At 44.1% G+C, this 17,508-nt stretch overlaps 2 protein-coding genes across 6 annotated transcripts in view; one reads left to right on the plus strand and one right to left on the minus strand.

Annotated features, from left to right (window-relative positions):
* Positions 1–2,844, minus strand: part of dazap1 (DAZ associated protein 1) — a 78,391-nt gene extending 75,547 nt beyond the window's left edge. For all 5 annotated transcript variants that reach the window (XM_072439487.1, XM_072439489.1, XM_072439484.1 and 2 more), the window contains exons 1-2: positions 2,709–2,844; positions 374–414 (exon numbers count right to left, since the gene is read on the minus strand). In XM_072439487.1, the coding sequence (XP_072295588.1) occupies positions 374–414; positions 2,709–2,737 (70 nt within the window). In that variant the 5' untranslated portion in view covers positions 2,738–2,844. The remainder of the gene's footprint in view (positions 1–373; positions 415–2,708) is intronic.
* Positions 2,845–12,268: 9,424 nt separating this feature from the next.
* On the plus strand, positions 12,269–17,503 carry ndufs7 (NADH:ubiquinone oxidoreductase core subunit S7). Its single transcript, XM_072438869.1, has 8 exons — positions 12,269–12,332; positions 12,704–12,737; positions 13,269–13,349; positions 13,741–13,858; positions 14,374–14,553; positions 14,752–14,798; positions 17,097–17,185; positions 17,336–17,503. Exons 1-8 carry the CDS (start codon positions 12,317–12,319, stop codon positions 17,431–17,433), a joined length of 663 nt encoding a protein of 220 aa, XP_072294970.1. The 5' UTR covers positions 12,269–12,316; the 3' UTR covers positions 17,434–17,503.
* The last annotated feature ends 5 nt before the right edge of the window (positions 17,504–17,508 follow it).

The raw sequence follows: 17,508 nt of genomic DNA on the forward strand, positions 1-17,508 counted from the left end.
AATGTGATGTCCTACACTCAGATGAGAGACAAGAGCCAAAAGTCCCTGTTAATTACATTATATTACATTGCTGTGAAATATCAAAAAGTTAAACTCATGTTTAATCTCATTATTTCTATTAGTGACTAGACTCCCACTACAATCTTCTTGGATTAAATGCATTTTAACAATATAAATTATTGCTCATGGTTCAAAGCATGTTGTGATGTCAAACCCACCAATAGCGACTAATAAATGTATGAATATATATTTCAGTATATTTCATGGAGTCAAGCGCTCTACACTAGAAAAATGACATTTTAACAAACTCATTATTTTCGGGTGCAACTGACAAGACAGACAACCACTGGAACTAAAGCAGTGATGAGCTCACCTTGTGTTGTACTCCAGTCCAAGCCTCCAACAAAAAGTTTCCTGAAAAGAGAAATGAATGAGACATAATGCTATTACGCTTGTTTTAAAAGGACTGGGACCATGTTATCACTAGGACACTAGGCACAGGAAAGTAACGATGTTATCACTAGGACACTGGTCACAGGAAAGTAACAATGTTATCACTAGGACACTGGTCACAGGAAAGTAACGATGTTATCACTAGGACACTGGTCACAGGAAAGTAACGATGTTATCACTAGGACACTAGGCACAGGAAAGTAACGATGTTATCACTAGGACACTGGTCACAGGAAAGTAACAAAGTTATCACTAGGACACTGGTCACAGGAAAGTAACGATGTTATCACTAGGACACTAGGCACAGGAAGGTAACGATGTTATCACTAGGACACTGGTCACAGGAAAGTAACGATGTTATCACTAGGACACTAGGCACAGGAAAGTAACGATGTTATCACTAGGACACTAGGCACAGGAAAGTAACGATGTTATCACTAGGACACTGGTCACAGGAAAGTAACGATGTTATCACTAGGACACTAGGCACAGGAAAGTAACGATGTTATCACTAGGACACTAGGCACAGGAAAGTAACGATGTTATCACTAGGACACTAGGCACAGGAAAGTAACGATGTTATCACTAGGACACTGGTCACAGGAAAGTAACGATGTTATCACTAGGACACTAGGCACAGGAAAGTAACGATGTTATCACTAGGACACTGGTCACAGGAAAGTAACGATGTTATCACTAGGACACTGGTCACAGGAAAGTAACGATGTTATCACTAGGACACTAGGCACAGGAAAGTAACGATGTTATCACTAGGACACTGGTCACAGGAAAGTAACGATGTTATCACTAGGACACTAGGCACAGGAAAGTAACGATGTTATCACTAGGACACTGGTCACAGGAAAGTAACAATGTTATCACTAGGACACTGGTCACAGGAAAGTAACGATGTTATCACTAGGACACTAGGCACAGGAAAGTAACGATGTTATCACTAGGACACTGGTCACAGGAAAGTAACGATGTTATCACTAGGACACTAGGCACAGGAAAGTAACGATGTTATCACTAGGACACTAGGCACAGGAAAGTAAGAGGAAGTTGCTCAAGTCTTTATGTCACAGGTTTGACACATTAACCTTGGTAAACACAAGCTCAACTTCAAAAGCTTTTCTGACAAACAGCGCGACTCACGCACATGGTTCAGACCCAGCAGAACAACGACCCTAAAGCCGACCTCTAAAGCGAGTCAAGGTAATGTCCATCTGCGTGTCTCTCTGCGTCTGCGTGTCAGTGTCCGTGTGCGTGTCCGTGTGCGTGTCCGTGTGCGTGTCCGTGTGCGTGCCCGTGCCCGTGCGCGTGCGCGTGCGCGTGCCCGTGTCCGTGCCCGTGCGCGTGCCCGTGCGCGTGTCAGTGTCAGTGTCAGTGTCAGTGTCAGTGTCAGTGTCAGTGTCAGTGTCAGTGTCAGTGTCAGTGTCAGTGTCAGTGTCAGTGTCCGTGTCCGTGTCCGTGTCCGTGTCCGTGTCCGTGTCCGTGTCAGTGTCAGTGTCAGTGTCAGTGTCAGTGTCAGTGTCCGTGTCAGTGTCAGTGTCAGTGTCAGTGTCAGTGTCAGTGTCCGTGTCCGTGTCCGTGTGCGTGTGCGTGTGCGTGTGCGTGTGCGTGTCCGGTTCAAGCGTTGTGATCTCAGGACGTCCCGCCGCTCAGATTCCATCCTCCGCAGCGGGAGACAGCGCGTTGAGGCGCGGAGAGGGACGAGGAGTTAGACGGGACTTTAAACAGTCCCAGTGCACATCCGTGTCCGGTCACGCAGAGGAGCAGTGTCCGGTCACGCAAAGGAGCAGTGTCCGGTCACGCAGAGGAGCAGGAGGCGAAGCGCGGTGTGAGGCTGCGGGACGCAGCATCCTTCAGCGGTGCCCGCTAAACGTCCTCATTCGGCACAAGTCAAGAGACATTTACGGCAAACCGAGGCTAGGCTAGCCTAGCGCAGGAGCTAACTGAAATATAAGTGTAGGAGGTCAGTCCACATCCGCACAGCTCGGCTTTGAGCTCAGGAGCAGAATAAAGAGTCAAAGTGTCTGTGTCCGGGACACCGCGCACTGTCACCGTCCGCTCAGCCACTTGGGACAAGTTTAGCTACTTGTCCCTCTGTCCCCGGGATAACGCAGGCTAGCATAGCTCTGTCTGAAGCGCTTCACGTTAGCTGTCAAATGCCAGACAAGAGTAGGCGAAGTTTAAATCACTGCATTTACAATGAGTGTGCGCGTGTGTAATGCGCGTGAATAAACGCGTCTTACCCGACTTCATCTCCCACTAAGTTGTTCATGTCTGAGGCTGGAACGGTGTCGGTGGGACCGGCGGAGACTCGGACTGAAGCCGAGAAAAGGTCACTCCGCTCCGGGTTTAAACTGGCTCCGTGTGCGCACTGCGCAGTGACGCGGGGCACGCGGGCTTTACACCGCACACACTCCGGCTCTCATTGGCTGGAGTCACGGCGCGAGCGTGAGGCTGGAGAGGGACCGCACTCACTTTGCTCAGAAACACGGTCACTTTGCTCAGAAACATGGGCAACCAACTACAAAGCAGCGTGATTAGGGCCAGGAAGGCTCTATAGAACTGTCAATGTAAAGAGGAAAACACTCACAATAACAATGTGCAAATAATGGAGTTCATTGAGTTCTTATTTAAGATAAGATAAGATAATCCTTTAATATCCACACAAGGGGAAATTTCGTTGTTACAACACAGTAGAACAGGAGGAAAGGACAGATTATAGGAAGTTTCAAAACACACTCTTAAAAGAACTCTTATGAACAACAACAACAACAAAAACTCTTATTAACAAAACTCCTCTCCTATCTTAATAGGGAATGGAGGGGGGAAATAAAATAAAATAGATAAATAAATAAAAATAAAGATAACAATAATAAAATAATGATAATAGAATAAAATTAAAACAAAATAAAATAAAGTAAAAATAGCTAGCACAAGACTAGGTAATACTATTAGCAGGTAAGTAAACCGTATAGAAAAACAAAATAGAACACTCTTATTTACAGGTATTGCACATGGTTCATTCAGTATTGCACATGTATATGATGGTATTGCACATGGTTACATCAGTATTGCACATGTTCAGGGCTAGCAGTGTTTGCTGTAGAGTCTGACAGCAGCAGGAAGGAAAGATCGGCGAAACCTTTCCTTCACACAGCAAGGGTGGATCAGTCCCTCACTGAAGCTGCTCGCTAGAGCGGACAGAGTGTCCTGCAGGGGGCGACACTCATGGTCCAGCATAGATGTGAATTTAGCCAGGACCCTTCTGTCCTGGCTATTTGGGTGACTACCCTGAGAAAAAATATTTAAAGATTGCTCAATATTGGTCCCTCAAAAATGGATTTACATGCCACTCTGCCAGGAAAATATCAACATAGACAGATAAAACCTATGGACATTTTTAGACCCAATTTTCCATTTGAAAATTAAATGTTCAATTTAGAATTGTTGTTTTTTAGTTAATTTATTTCCTGCTTCCGAAGAGTACAGACGCTTTCCTGACTGCTCCAGCTTGTTATAGATGCTTTCCTTATTTATTTTTGCTAATAAGTTTGTGTCTTCCAAACATTTTTGGATATGACTTTTTTAAGTAAACCAAGAATTTTAGGAATATGTTTTAAAGTTTTAACAACATATCTGAGCCCAGTGACATGTCCGGAAGATGAAGGGAAACAGACTCTTTATTAAGTTATTCGACGTGCTTGATAAAACGGAAATCCAAACATTCATAAGTGGATCTCTTCCAAACATCGACAGGAAGATTAACAAGTTTAGCTTCAGTTGAACACATGGCTGTCCAAAGAGTGTGCACCGAGAGGACTACACTACATTGAGAACTTCAATCTAAAATCAGAAATATAGTGTCTAACCCAGATTTGGAGAGACTTATCCATGCGTTTGTCTCCAGTAGGTTAGACTGTAACGGCCTGTTCACTGACCTCTCCAAACGAGCTGTAAAACGCTGCTGCTCGAGGTCCTGACCAGAACCAGGAAGTACCATCACATTAGTCCTGTTCTCAGGTCTCTGCACTGCCCCCTGTGGCTCAGAGAAGAGACTTTAAAGCAGCTCTGCTTGTGTACAAGTCTCTCCATGGCCTAGCACCAAAGTACATCTCAGACATGTTAGTGTCATATGAACCATCTCGGACTCTGAGGACCTCAGAGGAGGGGAGAAAGCTCCCAGGGTGGGAAGAAGAGAGAGAGAGACCGAGACTAGTAGCGGAGGTTAGGGTGACCACGTTGGCCCCAAATGGTGATGAAGAGTTTAAAGAAATCATGACGTTTAAAGATGGTTCAGATAGAGCCCCTAACCCTTTGAAACTTTCCTCAACTATTAAGGGCAAGATAGGTGACTTCCTCCATGCAAACATTCTGTCCAATGGGAATATCTTGATTTTCTGTAATACTGTAGCCCAAAAGCAGTAAAAAGTCACATCCCTGAGCCTAACCAGGACCAGGGTGTGCAATGTAATAATGATGACGTGAAATGTTGCAACTGCCACATTTCACTTCATGGCTGCCTTTCGTGGTTGTGGCTATGTCACGAGAGCTCAACAGGTTGAGGCAATCAAAGTGCAAGAAAATATTATTTATACGGAAGCTGTTAAGTGAGTCAGTGTAACTAATAGGCCCGAGACGGCCCGCCCTCTTGTGGCGACAAGCTCTTCAATAGGAGTTAAAATTCCAGAAAACTCGCTGATTGTGGATAAAACATCCTTTTTGGCATTCCTTGTTGAAATATTGTGGGCTGCCTGTCAGGTTAGTGCGTTGTCAGCAATTGAAGCTATGATAGCTAAGGAGGTAGGTAAATTCCTGGGTATGTCCGTTTTCCCAGAACACCTTCATTTCAGGAGACTCGGCTGAAATCATGTCTAGCTTTTGTTATTCCTGGGTATGAGGGTGTATGGAAGGTTTGTGATGACAGGTCGGGAGGGGAAGCCAGCGAAGGGTGAGTGTTGTAAACTTTTATAGCCCATGTTTGAACTTATGTTTTGGAGATTTGGAGGTGGTGATGGAGGCAGTCGAGTGTCCGGTAGTTTGGGTGGGGGCACAATCCATTGTAGGGAAGTAGGGACAAGGACTCTAATGGTGAAGGGATGTTTAATGACAATAGACCTACTAAGTTTGATATGAGAACGGAATGTGTCGGGTATAGATTTGTCATTAGCTTCAGCTCAGCCGGCTAGAAGGGAAAGGTGGGACACCTTGGAGGGGTACACCATAGGTAGTGACCATTTCCCCATATTGATGAGGTTTAGTCTGGCGTTGGCTTTTAGATTTTAGTAGAACAAAGTGGGATACATTTGTAGAGGCATGTTGCAAAGACCTAGATAAGGTTAATGAAGGTGCAGTAGATGAGTGGAACAACAGTTTGAGTGAAATTATTGCTTGTAATGTTCAGTTATATATTCCAGAAAGGAAAGGCCCAAAAGAAAGGGTATGTGTGCCATGGTGGAACAAGGAGTGTAGCGAGGCAATTAGAAATAGGAATAAAGCAAGAGACTAAGGAGGCAGCCAATTGAGCAAAATGCAGTACAATATAAGAGGTGTTGCAAGGAGAGTCATTAAGAGTGCAAAGAAAGCATGTTGGAGGAAATACTGTGGTAAGATGGGTGCGGAAACAGAAGTTTCGAAACTTCAGTTGGCAGGGATTAAACGCATGAGATCTATTCTGGTTTTATAAAGTGATGGATTTGTAGCAGTCACCGATAGGCAGAAGGCAGTTCTTTTAGCCTGAGCTTTTCAGCTAGTCCACAGTGGAGCAAACTTGGGTGATGCAGGGATCAGTTTACCTGACCAGCCAGTCCCTCCCACATTATGTTCAAATGCAGAAGGGTCCAACCACCGCCGCTAATTTGTGTCACGTGTCTCTCACATGCAGAAGACTTTGTGTCACGTGTCTCTCACATGCAGAAGACTTTGTGTCACGTGTCTCTCACATGCAGAAGACTTTGTGTCACGTGTCTCTCACATGCGGAAGACTTTGTGTCACGTGTCTCTCACATGCAGAAGACTTTGTGTCACGTGTCTCTCATATGCGGAAGACTTTGTGTCACATCTCTCAAATATTTTCGGAACAAAATATATCACTTCATTTACCTCAGATTTACAGAGTTTAGTGCGTCACTTGTTGACTCAGCAGAAGTCGGCAACGTTTCTCAGTCTGTGTTATTTTTATTCTTTCCTCGTAATCCTCCATGTTTGTTTAGACCCGAACGGACAATGCGTTTGTCTGATTGGTTAATCCGCCTGTCAATCACTCCCTTTGGAAATTGGAGCGACTGGGTTGGATCCCAGACCCTCACTGTTTTGTAAAGTAGTCTGTTAAAACGTGTTGGGAATGACTGGTCAGTAGGAGGAAGACAATGTTGGATAATCAGCGGTACAAACTTGAAATAAAAATAGGGGTAAATATAGCCGCAAGCGGCAATGATCGGCCCTCGCCACGCCGCCGCCACGCCGCAAGAGGAGGGGGCGCTAACGCGCCCCAATTGTCCTTTTATTACGCCTACTGCTGAATCTGTGACGCTGTCACATCTTCTCCCCTTTGTTTTACCATCAAAAAGCTATTTTATTTTGAATTCTTGGCAAAATGTGCGGCTTTGCCGCACAGACACCGTGACTCTTTGAATAAAATGTGGATCACTTTTGATGGTCCACCCCTGAAGATGAGTCTCACCAAATTTCAGGTTAATAGGGCTAACGCCCTGGGAGGAGTTTGTGAAAGTCTAAAGTGTAAACATGTTCTGGCGATTTCCCCATTGGAATAACATGGGAGGTTTTGGTCATCGCTACGGCAAAACCATAACAATTATGGCATGGGTCTCATTGACTTTTTTGATGGGGCCAAAATTGAGTTGTGTGTCAAATTTCATAAAATTTCGCAAAACTAAACATTTAACCTCCATATAAAATCTGTAGGGGGCGCTGTGGTGACAAATTAATTTATTTCACTTCAAGTACGTTTAGCGCAAAGAGTTTAACAACTGATTCTAATTTGACGCAATTCGGACTTTATCTGCGCAAACGGCAGAAATGTTAAATTTGGGAGATTTCTGAAATTCTAGCTAAAGTTTGCGGCTTCGCCGCTCAGAGACCGTGACAGGTATCAATGTAATTTGAATAACTTTTGATGTCCCACTCCTCAGTACCATTTTCACCAAATTTCAGCCTTTTAGAGCCAACGCCCTGGGAGGAGTTCGTAAAAGTACGACGTTTGGAAAAACTCCAGTCCTGCTTAGCCATTTTTTAACCAATATGGCCGACATTTGGTTGGGTGGACGGCGTTGCTGTAATAATATTTTTTACTTCTCTTATCACCATCTACCTCTGCGCCAAATTTCATGATTCTACGATCAGATTTTTTTGGGGTCATTTCCTATCTCTCAATGCATTTTTGGTACATTTGGGGGCGCTGACGCGCCAATTTTTTTATTTTTGAAAAGGGAAATAGCCAGAATGTAGAGAGGCACGATTTTTAGAGGTGTGCAAATTTTTGTGACGTTTCGTCAATGTTCACTGGGTGAAAAATAGGGGGGTTGGTCCCGAGAAGAAAGGAAGAAAGAAAGAAAGAAGAAGAAGAAGAAAGAAAGAAGAATAATATTCCGATGCGAAAACAATGTTTCCCATTTTTCAAATATCATAAACTATACATTTTCCATGGTGTGGGTCCCTGGTCACTGACGGGTACTTTCGTTAATTTTGAGTGGGCTCCGCCCACTTTGTGCTTTTGGCCCTCTATACAGTAATAATGTTCAATTTTTGCATTACATGCTTATATGCACGGAACATGCAAGAGATGGGGAACGTATTCGTGAGCTACTTAGGGCAAATGAGTGCTTTATATGTAAAGTGCTCGTTTAGTGCGCACTTTTGCACGGGCTTCGCCCGTTTACAACGGTAATGTTCCATTTTCCTACTACTAATTAGTATGCACGGGGGGTGCATGAGTGAAGGAGTGCGTTAGTGAGTGTTTGGAAGTGGGCGAGCGCTTCGCGCTCGATTTCGTGCGCACTATGTGCGCACTTTCGCACTCGGGCCTAATAAATGGATAATTCTCATCCTATTAATTTATTTTTCTCCATGAAAGAGCTGGTGAAGGCTATAAATAGGGGCGGTCCAACTGCTCCAGGAAAAGATGAGCTGATGTATGACATTTTTTGAAACCAAAAAGAGGATGTACTGCTGGAAGTTCTTACATTGGTAAATAATGTGTGGGCAGAAGGGCGTGTTCCGGATGCTTTGATGCAGGCTGTGGTTATCCCCATTTTGAAACCAGGACCAGGAAAGGAGGTAAAGAAAGCAGGTTCACATAGGCCCATAGCTCTTACATCAGTCCTTTGTAAGATCATGGAGAGGATGGTGACAGAAAGACTCGTCTATAAGTTGTAGAACTGGTTTGTCCCCTATCAGAACTGCTTTAGGAAGGGGAGAAGCACCATGGAGTCAATATTATCTCTAGACTGTGACATTAAAAAGCATATGCAAGAGGTTCTTGTTGCTGTGTTCTTGGATATTGAGAAGGCCTTTGACATGCTGTGGAGGGCGGGGCTGATCATTAAACTGTATGATGCAGGCATTCGAGGTTGCACTTTAAATTGGATCAGGGCATTTTTACAAGACCATAGTGTTCAAGTCAGAGTCAGAGCAAATGGCACACCCCAATGGAGTGTAATTAGTGCAGTTCTGTTTAATGTGATAGTCAACGATATTTTTATAAATGTAGGAGTGGGGCTGTTTGCGGATGATGGGGCTGTGTGGAAGAGAGGGAGGAATGTCAGATAAGTTTTTAATAAGTTGCAAAGGGCATTGACTAGTATTATGGGATGGGGAAGCCAGTGGGGTCTTAACATTTCTGTGGAGAAATCAAAGTGAATGTTTTTTGGGGGGAAAAGAAAGATGGTAAATGTAGGCCTGCTGCTGGAGGACAAAGCACTGGAAATGGTTGGAATGGAAATCATTAAAATGTTTGGGGTCCATCTTGATGAAAAGATGACATGGAGAGTACACATTGGGGAAGTGGCAGATAAATGTAATACAAATAATTAATATAATGTGGGGTCTTTCTGGTAGTAACTGGGGGACAGACAAAACCACTTTGCTAATGATGTATAGATCTATGGTCCGGTCAGCGTTAGATTATGGTAATATTGTTTATGGGAATGCAGTAAAAACAAATCTGATCAAGTTGGATGTGATCCAGGCTAAAGCCCTTCGTCTGTGTTGTCTGGATGATATTTTGGTCAGTGGGGTGGACAAGGCTGATCACTAAAAAAAAGCTGGATTACGTCTCCGGAGAAATAAGTGCATCTTTCTTCAGGATGAAGTGGAGTATCTAGGGTACCGAGTGGATCCACAGGGATTACATCTAGTGTGTAAAAAAGTCTAAGCAATCCAAGACGCTCCAGCACCTGCAAATGTCAGAGTTAAAATCGTTCCTGGGACTGTTAAACTGCTACAAGTTCCTTCCCAACTTGGCAACAAGGTCGGCTCCGTTCCACAAACTGTTGAGAAATGGAACAAAGAACAGGAACAAGCTTTTCAAAGCTCTAAAGACTTGTTAAACACACCTGATGTTCTGGTGCAGCTGATCGAGAGCTGATACTGTCCTGTGATGCCTTATGGAGCAGGTGCAGTGCTATCACACGTCATGGAAGATGACAGGTGCACTTTGCAACCTGCAGAGACAAGATACTCACAACTAGACAAAGGAGTGGCCGTCATATTTGGTGATAAAAAATGTTACAAATACATATATAGACGTACCTTCACCATTTACACAGATCACAAGCCACTTATTTTTCTGTTCAGTGAAAAGAAGCCATTCTCCAAGAGTTCAAAGGTGGGCAGTTAAACTCAGTGCGTACAAGTATAACATTGTGTACAAACCAGGCAAAAACCATGCTAATGCCGACGCCCTGAGCAGATTGCCAGTTCCTGTCAAACTAAAGGAAGAGGAGAGCAAGTTCTGATGATGGACTTGTTCCATGAGACATTGGTTGATGCACATGACGAAATACTAGCTCACGTCCATGGATACATCCTAAAGGGTCGACCTGCAGACACAGAACCGAGTCTTAAACATTTCCACCAGAGAAGAATGGAGCTCAGCGTAAAAGAAGGCTGTGTTCTCTGGGGAGCTTGAGTTGTTATTCCGACAAAAGGGAGAGAGTATATGCTCAAACTTCTACTTCAAACTCACAGTGGAATGACAAAAATGAAAGGTCTGGCAAGATCATACATGTGGTGGGCCAGGAATGGACCAGGATGTAGAAAGAACTGTTCAGGCGTGTCATGAGTGTCAATCTCACCAAAAAGCGCCAGCTCCTGCACCATTGCACCCGTGGGAATGGCCTCCATATTCAAGGATTCATGTGGACTACGCTGGAGCTTTCCTTGGAGCGATATTTCTGGTGATTGTGGATGCACGTTCCAAGTGGCTGGACATTTATCCAACAAAAACTTGCACTTCACAAGTGACCATAGAGAAACTTAGACAGAGTTTTTGTGTTTTTGATCTACCAAAAATGCTCGTGTCCAACAAAGGGACCTGTTTCACAAGTGCAGAGCTTGAGACGTTCATGAATCAAAATGGCATCCGTCACGTGAGGTCCACTCGACCCGTCCTCCAATGGGCTCGCGGAGAGAGCGGTTCAAACCTTTAAAGAAAAAGATGAAAGAAGGAACAATACAAACAAGAGTTTCTATATTCTTGTTTGGTCACAGAATTACACCTCATGCCACGACAGGTTTGTCACCTGCAGAGTTGATGATGTCACGCAGACTGAGATCCGCCCTGGATTTGGTTTTGCCGGACATGAAAACCAAAGTTCAACAAAAACAACTGAAACAAAAAGAAAATCACAACAGCCACAGCAAATCGAGATGTTATTCATCTGGAATTATTCCTAAGGACCAAAATGGATTCCTGGTGTGTTCAGGACCTCTTTCTTCTACGGTCAGTGTTGGTAGTGGTCAAGTTATGAAAAGACATGTAGATCAGGTCAGATCTAGATGACCAGATCCAGAGCTAACTGTTGAGAACGGGAGAAACAAAACAAATCCATGTTAGAACTGATGACTTCTGGTCAAGAGAGTGTTGCAGAATGACTTCATGCCCCAGACAGTCTGGTTGAGTCAGAGAGAGACATACGCCTGTTCAGATGAAATATTTTGTTAACTAAAGTAAAGCATAAAAAAAAAGTGAATTGACGTTTCAGTCATTTTAAGTTGTTTGCAAATGTGTACTTGAAGTGTTATGTCATGACCTTTAATTATTTGAAGTTACGTGTTGTTCGCTTAAATGTGGGGGAGCTGTGGTATCTTGAAATAGAATATTGTATTGTATTTGTTATACTGTATACTGTATTCTGCTCCTGATGTGAACGTTGTTGTAGGAGTTGTTGTTGTTGTTGTTGTTGTTGTTGTTGTTATCGTGTTCACCTCTAGAGGGCGCACTTGTCCTGGTGCTGAGCATGTACCTGCACCTACAGTTCGAGTAAAGTAAAGACTGGGATTTGAGATGTTCTTCTTTATTTCGGCCACGATGCAACACTGTGGAAAAGAAGAAACGCCCCCCCGTGTTTTAATGGAGTGTAACAGGTTTGCAGTCCAAAGGAGATTACTTTCCCGCCTTTTTATTTGAGGTTTGAATCTGTGTCGATGAAGACCCCTGTTTGCATCAGCGGAAGGGTCACAGAGCAATGATGGAGCTGATTAAAGTGAACTGCACAGTAGACTCTAGTAAAGTGTCATAACAAACTATCACCAGTGAGCGGCAGCAGAGAGCAGTCTGCCGGAAATACACAAGAAGAAGAAGAAGAAGCAGACGACGTCATCATCACACTCAAAGATGGCGGCGTTGGTCGGTGAGTGATGTTTTGGCTCAGTTTCTTTCGCTCTTCTCATCTTTCCCGGGTTTGAACAGCTGTAAATGACGTGTTCTGCTAAAGTAAAACCTCAGCGCGAGCCTCGAGCCGCGTGTTCCTCACTTTGTGCCGCTAAAGGCCGCGTTTGTTCGCACTGACCTTGTGTTAGCGGACCGGCTCGTGTGATGTCGCTGCTTATGTGACCCAGAGTCTACTCAGAATGATGCACTTCTCAGGACAAACTGAGGAGACACGCGGTTCCGCATTAAGAATGTGTCTCAGGAGGATGAACTGTTGTGAACATGTGGTTTTATGTCTGATTTGTGCTGTTATAAAAGGCTGTAACTCACTTGTGTAATGTGACTCGGCAGCGCCCCGCCTGGCCGTGTTCGGCAACTTATCAAGGTGAGATTCACTCTACACAAGATCCCAGTTTATTCTTATTTTTTATCATGATTTATGTAAGATGTTCTTATTAGCGATGGGTCAAACGAGTCGATGCCTGTGTTGAGCTCAGAGAGTGACATATGTCGAGTCTTCAGCATGTATTCTGTTATTCCTCTATGTTGGCATTAAACAGCAGTTATCTGTAGCTTATGATTAATGAACCCACAGACGTGCAGTTGGTTAGTGTTATATAATTCATACCAACATAATGTAATCTATTGGATCTACTGTGGTTCTGATCTTGCAGTATATATTTTGTATTTAAGCCCATTATAGTTTTATTTATTATTCATTATAATCACTATCATTGTTTTATGTTGCACTTCACGACCAAAGAAAGATCCACGTTTGTGAATTTTTCTCTGACATTTGCAATAAAACCTTTTCTATATATGAATAAAGCTACATACACTTCATATGTCACGCAGAGACTTGCATGTGCCAATAACCAACAAGAGGAAACTAATATACGCCCTATGTCTCCTTTAGGCTGCAGTCGGTGCTCGCGGTGCAGCCGAGGAGTCTGCAGCAGCGCAACGGGAAGGGAAAAGACCCCTGCTCCACGTTAGGGTACTTTTGATCATGTTCTTATGGCAGAGCGTCTCAAAGTGGGGGGCCCATAGTGGAGGGGGAGAAAGCAGCACCCCCAGCTTGACAGCCTGTGTCTGCGCCCTCATCTCTGAAGTTTATTGTTCATGCTATCACCTCCTTTTCGCTTTGATTCTCTGCACTTTTTAAGAGAAATGTGCAGGAGGAGGAGGAGCACCACTATCCTTACAGAGCCATGAGTCTGTCTATAAATATAAATGGTAGTTATAATATTAATTTCTTCTTCAGGCTGTGGATACGTTTTTATTCTCTAAGCGGCGGCACCAGAAAAAGTTTGAGACGCACTGTCTTATGATAATTCTACAAATATTTGAATGATAGTTTTTAGCTTGTGTGTGTGTCTGTTTGGCAGTGTGTTGGCCGTAAGAGAGAAGAGCACGGCGGTGGCTGCAGTGAAGCCCACAGCGGTCAGCAGCAAAGGAGAGTATGTCATCACCAAGCTGGACGACTTGGTCAACTGGGCCCGCAGGGTGAGTGGGGCCCCGCAGGGTGAGTGGGGGCCCGCAGGGTGAGTGGGGGCCCGCAGGGTGAGTGGGGGCCCGCAGGGTGAGTGGGGGCCCGCAGGGTGAGTGGGGCCCTCTGAGGTCTTTAGAGCTGCACCTCCAAATTCACCTCCAAGTTCAAGTATGTCGGGGTCTTGTTCACCAGCGAGCTACTGCTGCTGTTGTGGTCAAGAAGGAGCTGACTTGAAAGGCAAAGCTCTCGATTTACCGGTCAATCTACGTTCCTGACCTCACCTATGGTCATGAGCTTTGGGTAATGACCCAAAGGACAAGATCGTGGATACAAGCGGTCGAAATGGTGGCGGAATAAAACTTTAATCGCAACAAGAACCTATTGTTTTGGCTTTTACCATTTTTATTTTGTTTTTGGAAAGAAAAAACACCGGGAAGAGGTTCCGGGGGAATAGAGAGGTTCCGGGGGAAGAGCAGGAGCTGGAGGAAGTGTTGGATCAGGTCATGTGTTCATGATGCGTGTTCTGCAGAGCTCCCTGTGGCCCATGACCTTTGGCCTGGCCTGCTGTGCAGTGGAGATGATGCACATGGCTGCGCCTCGATACGACATGGACCGGTTTGGAGTGGTGTTCAGAGCGAGTCCTCGACAGGCCGACGTCATGATCGTGGCTGGGACTCTCACCAACAAGATGGCCCCTGCGCTCCGTAAGGTCTGACCACGCTCATGTCTCCAGTATGTTCAGAATGTCTTGACCTCAGGACGTCTCATACGAGCCTTATGTCCATTATTGTGAGATCATTTCCCTCACACTGCTTTTACACATTGGCCCGTTGGCATATTTTACTTTCAAATTAGACATTGACGTTTACAATATCTGAGCTCAAACTGAATCATGTTTCTCCCACAGGTTTATGACCAGATGCCAGAGCCACGCTACGTCATCTCTATGGGCAGGTGCGTTCCAGTCACACCTGTCAAACACCTGCATATCTGGACAGAGTGCTTATTATTGACACATACAAATAATAACTCCGCAACTGATCCGGGACGGGAGGAATTTGAAATTGTGTCAAATTACTTTACAAGTCAAGATGACGATCAAATATACAGTTTTCAATTAAAAAAAAATCATTAAATAGGTTCATAATTATAAAATCAACATCTTCAAAGTCGCCTCATGACCCCCCTGGCTCATGACCCCGCCTCATGACCCCCCCAGCTCATGCTTCGTGACCCCCACTTTGGGAAGTTTATTTCCAGGAGACCAGAACACTCAATATTTTACAATGTATTTTACATCATGTTGGGATGATCGATATGAATCTTAATGTCTGCAAATATACACATTTCCAACCCACATAAGATCTATGCAGAGGTGGGGTAAATGTCATGTGACAGAGCCGGGGGGGTAAATGTCATGTGACCAGAGCCGGGGGGGTAAATGTCATGTGACCAGAGCCGGGTGAAGCTGCTGAGAGAACTCGCGTGTTCCTTTTGGTCACGTCATCTCTTCTCACGTTTACTGTGTTTCAACTTTCATAAACTTTTAGAATATTTTGACATGAATATTTAGGATTTTGGATTCATCGTTTCCCCCGTAGTGTTGAGGCCTGTCACCAGCATTTGTTTCTTTATCTAAATAAAATGTATATATTTTGTATGGTTTTATATGAATAATTTGGCTTTAATAATTTATGCTGTTCAGATTCAAAAGGTTCATGAAAACAGATTCTTGGGTGTTATAATGGCCCTAACCCTGTCCAACTAAATAAAACATGTACTAGATTATAAACCGTGCCATATGCTGTACTGTTCTTAATTGAGTGTCTGCGTAATGACGCGCGTTTCCACTCCTTAACGCTTTAACCGATTTCAACAAGTTATACCTCATTACGATCACTTTCACAGTCTTGCGTGTGTTATTGCTTTTGACATTTGAACAACTTGTACTTTTTCCAGTATTTTCAAAAGTACTTCTTCCCCATTGAAATTAATGGGGCATTAGAATTATTATTCTTTAGACTTTATTCTTTAGGCTTACACACATGTAGTACTCTTACACACATGTACTTTTACGCAAGAACGCAGACACTCGCAATGGCTTCAGCCATTGCATATTAGGGTTCATCTCAAAATGGGTTGAAGCTGAAAAGACTTAATTTTTTTCGTCTCTCTCTGGACCCCCTCCCCCCCCAAAAGACTTAAGACTGGCTTCACATAAAATTTTAAACGTTGATAAAACGATAGTAGCTTGATGGACCATGCTCACCTTTAGTCCCTGAACATCCTTTGGTAAGTTTATATTTAGAAGTTATGAACTCTCCAAATAATGTCACCTGTCGCTCATGTTTGTTTACTTAATCCACATGGTCCACGGGCCCTAGGGGCCCTACGGCACATCCCATTCAACCGAAACTCTGAGATGACCACATTGAGATGAGAGAGTGAGAAACTCATGTTTCTTGTCAAAACCTGTAATTGTCAATTGCCTGCATTTAGACCTTAGACATGTCAGAATGACAGAAGCAGAATCTCACGTCTTCTGTGATTGGCCGAAACCTCATGCGGTTTATTTTGTTTCCTTCTTCCGGTCAGTGCGTAGCACGTTACTAGAGCGAAATCTACTAGAGCGAAATCTACTAGAGCAAAAAAGCTTTTCCAACTTTTCTGCACCAGCCGCGTTGGCGACGCCCGCTCCGCTCCCCCCGCTGGCCACGGCGCGCCGCGGCGCAGCGCTCGCCATGAGCACAGCGCTCGCGGCAGCGGTCGCCGTGAGCGCTCCCCGTGCTCCGTGCACGCACTCGCCGCCTAATGTTGGCCTAATTCTCGTTGCTGAGAGTTTTTTAGCATTTCAAAACAATTACTGCCACAACGATGTATTGAAGCTTCAAAGCAACAAAAAGACGAAATGTAGGTTCAAGACGAAAAATATTAAGTCTTTTCAGCTTCAACCCATTTTGAGATGATCCCTTTATCTAGTTGTACTTATTGTAGCTTCTGAACAGGGATCGGGGAAAATAACAGTTGGTCATTAAAGCCACTTCTAACGCTCCATAAAAGGCCACACGAGTCATACATAGGGCTGGACATCAGGCACATACACATCCTTGTTGAATATTGAAATTGAAATAATCATGTACAGAGCAAATAATGACCTTTTTACCAATTCATGTACAAAACATCTCTTAATGGGACAATATAAAAAAAAAAAGTATGGAATGTAAAAGTCATCTGTTGTTTTGGTCTTTGCAGTTGTGCCAACGGAGGCGGATACTACCACTACTCCTACTCTGTGGTCAGAGGCTGTGACCGCATCGTCCCAGTCGATATTTATGTTCCAGGTACAAAGTGGAGAGTTGTGACGTTTTCCTAGACTATTGCAACACAAGTGCAACACACACACTCACACACACACTCTGTCTTCTGTGCTGGTCATTTGGCTGTTCTTTAACATTGAGGGCGTGGTTTCCCTCTGCTCTTCTGCTCTTTAGGTTGTCCTCCCACCGCTGAGGCTCTTCTCTATGGAACTCTACAGCTCCAGAAGAAAATAAAGCGAGAGAAGAAGATGAGGATTTGGTATCGGAAGTGATTGTGATTGTGTGTTTGTGTATCTGCTGTAAATGTAGTAATCTCCTTATAATAAAGCCTCTTGTCATTTACTCAC

Source organism: Eucyclogobius newberryi, unplaced genomic scaffold (assembly GCF_026437365.1).
Source record: "Eucyclogobius newberryi isolate DKJ021-1_F unplaced genomic scaffold, fEucNew1.0.hap1 SCAF_9, whole genome shotgun sequence".
NCBI classification, from domain to species: Eukaryota; Metazoa; Chordata; class Actinopteri; order Gobiiformes; family Gobiidae; genus Eucyclogobius; species Eucyclogobius newberryi.

Coding starts and splice junctions, on each gene's coding strand:
- ndufs7 (XM_072438869.1), top strand. Junction 13,859..14,373: donor TGGTCAACTGGGCCCGCAGG/GTGAGTGGGGCC, acceptor CGTGTTCTGCAG/AGCTCCCTGTGGCCCATGAC. Junction 17,186..17,335: donor AGTCGATATTTATGTTCCAG/GTACAAAGTGGA, acceptor TCTGCTCTTTAG/GTTGTCCTCCCACCGCTGAG.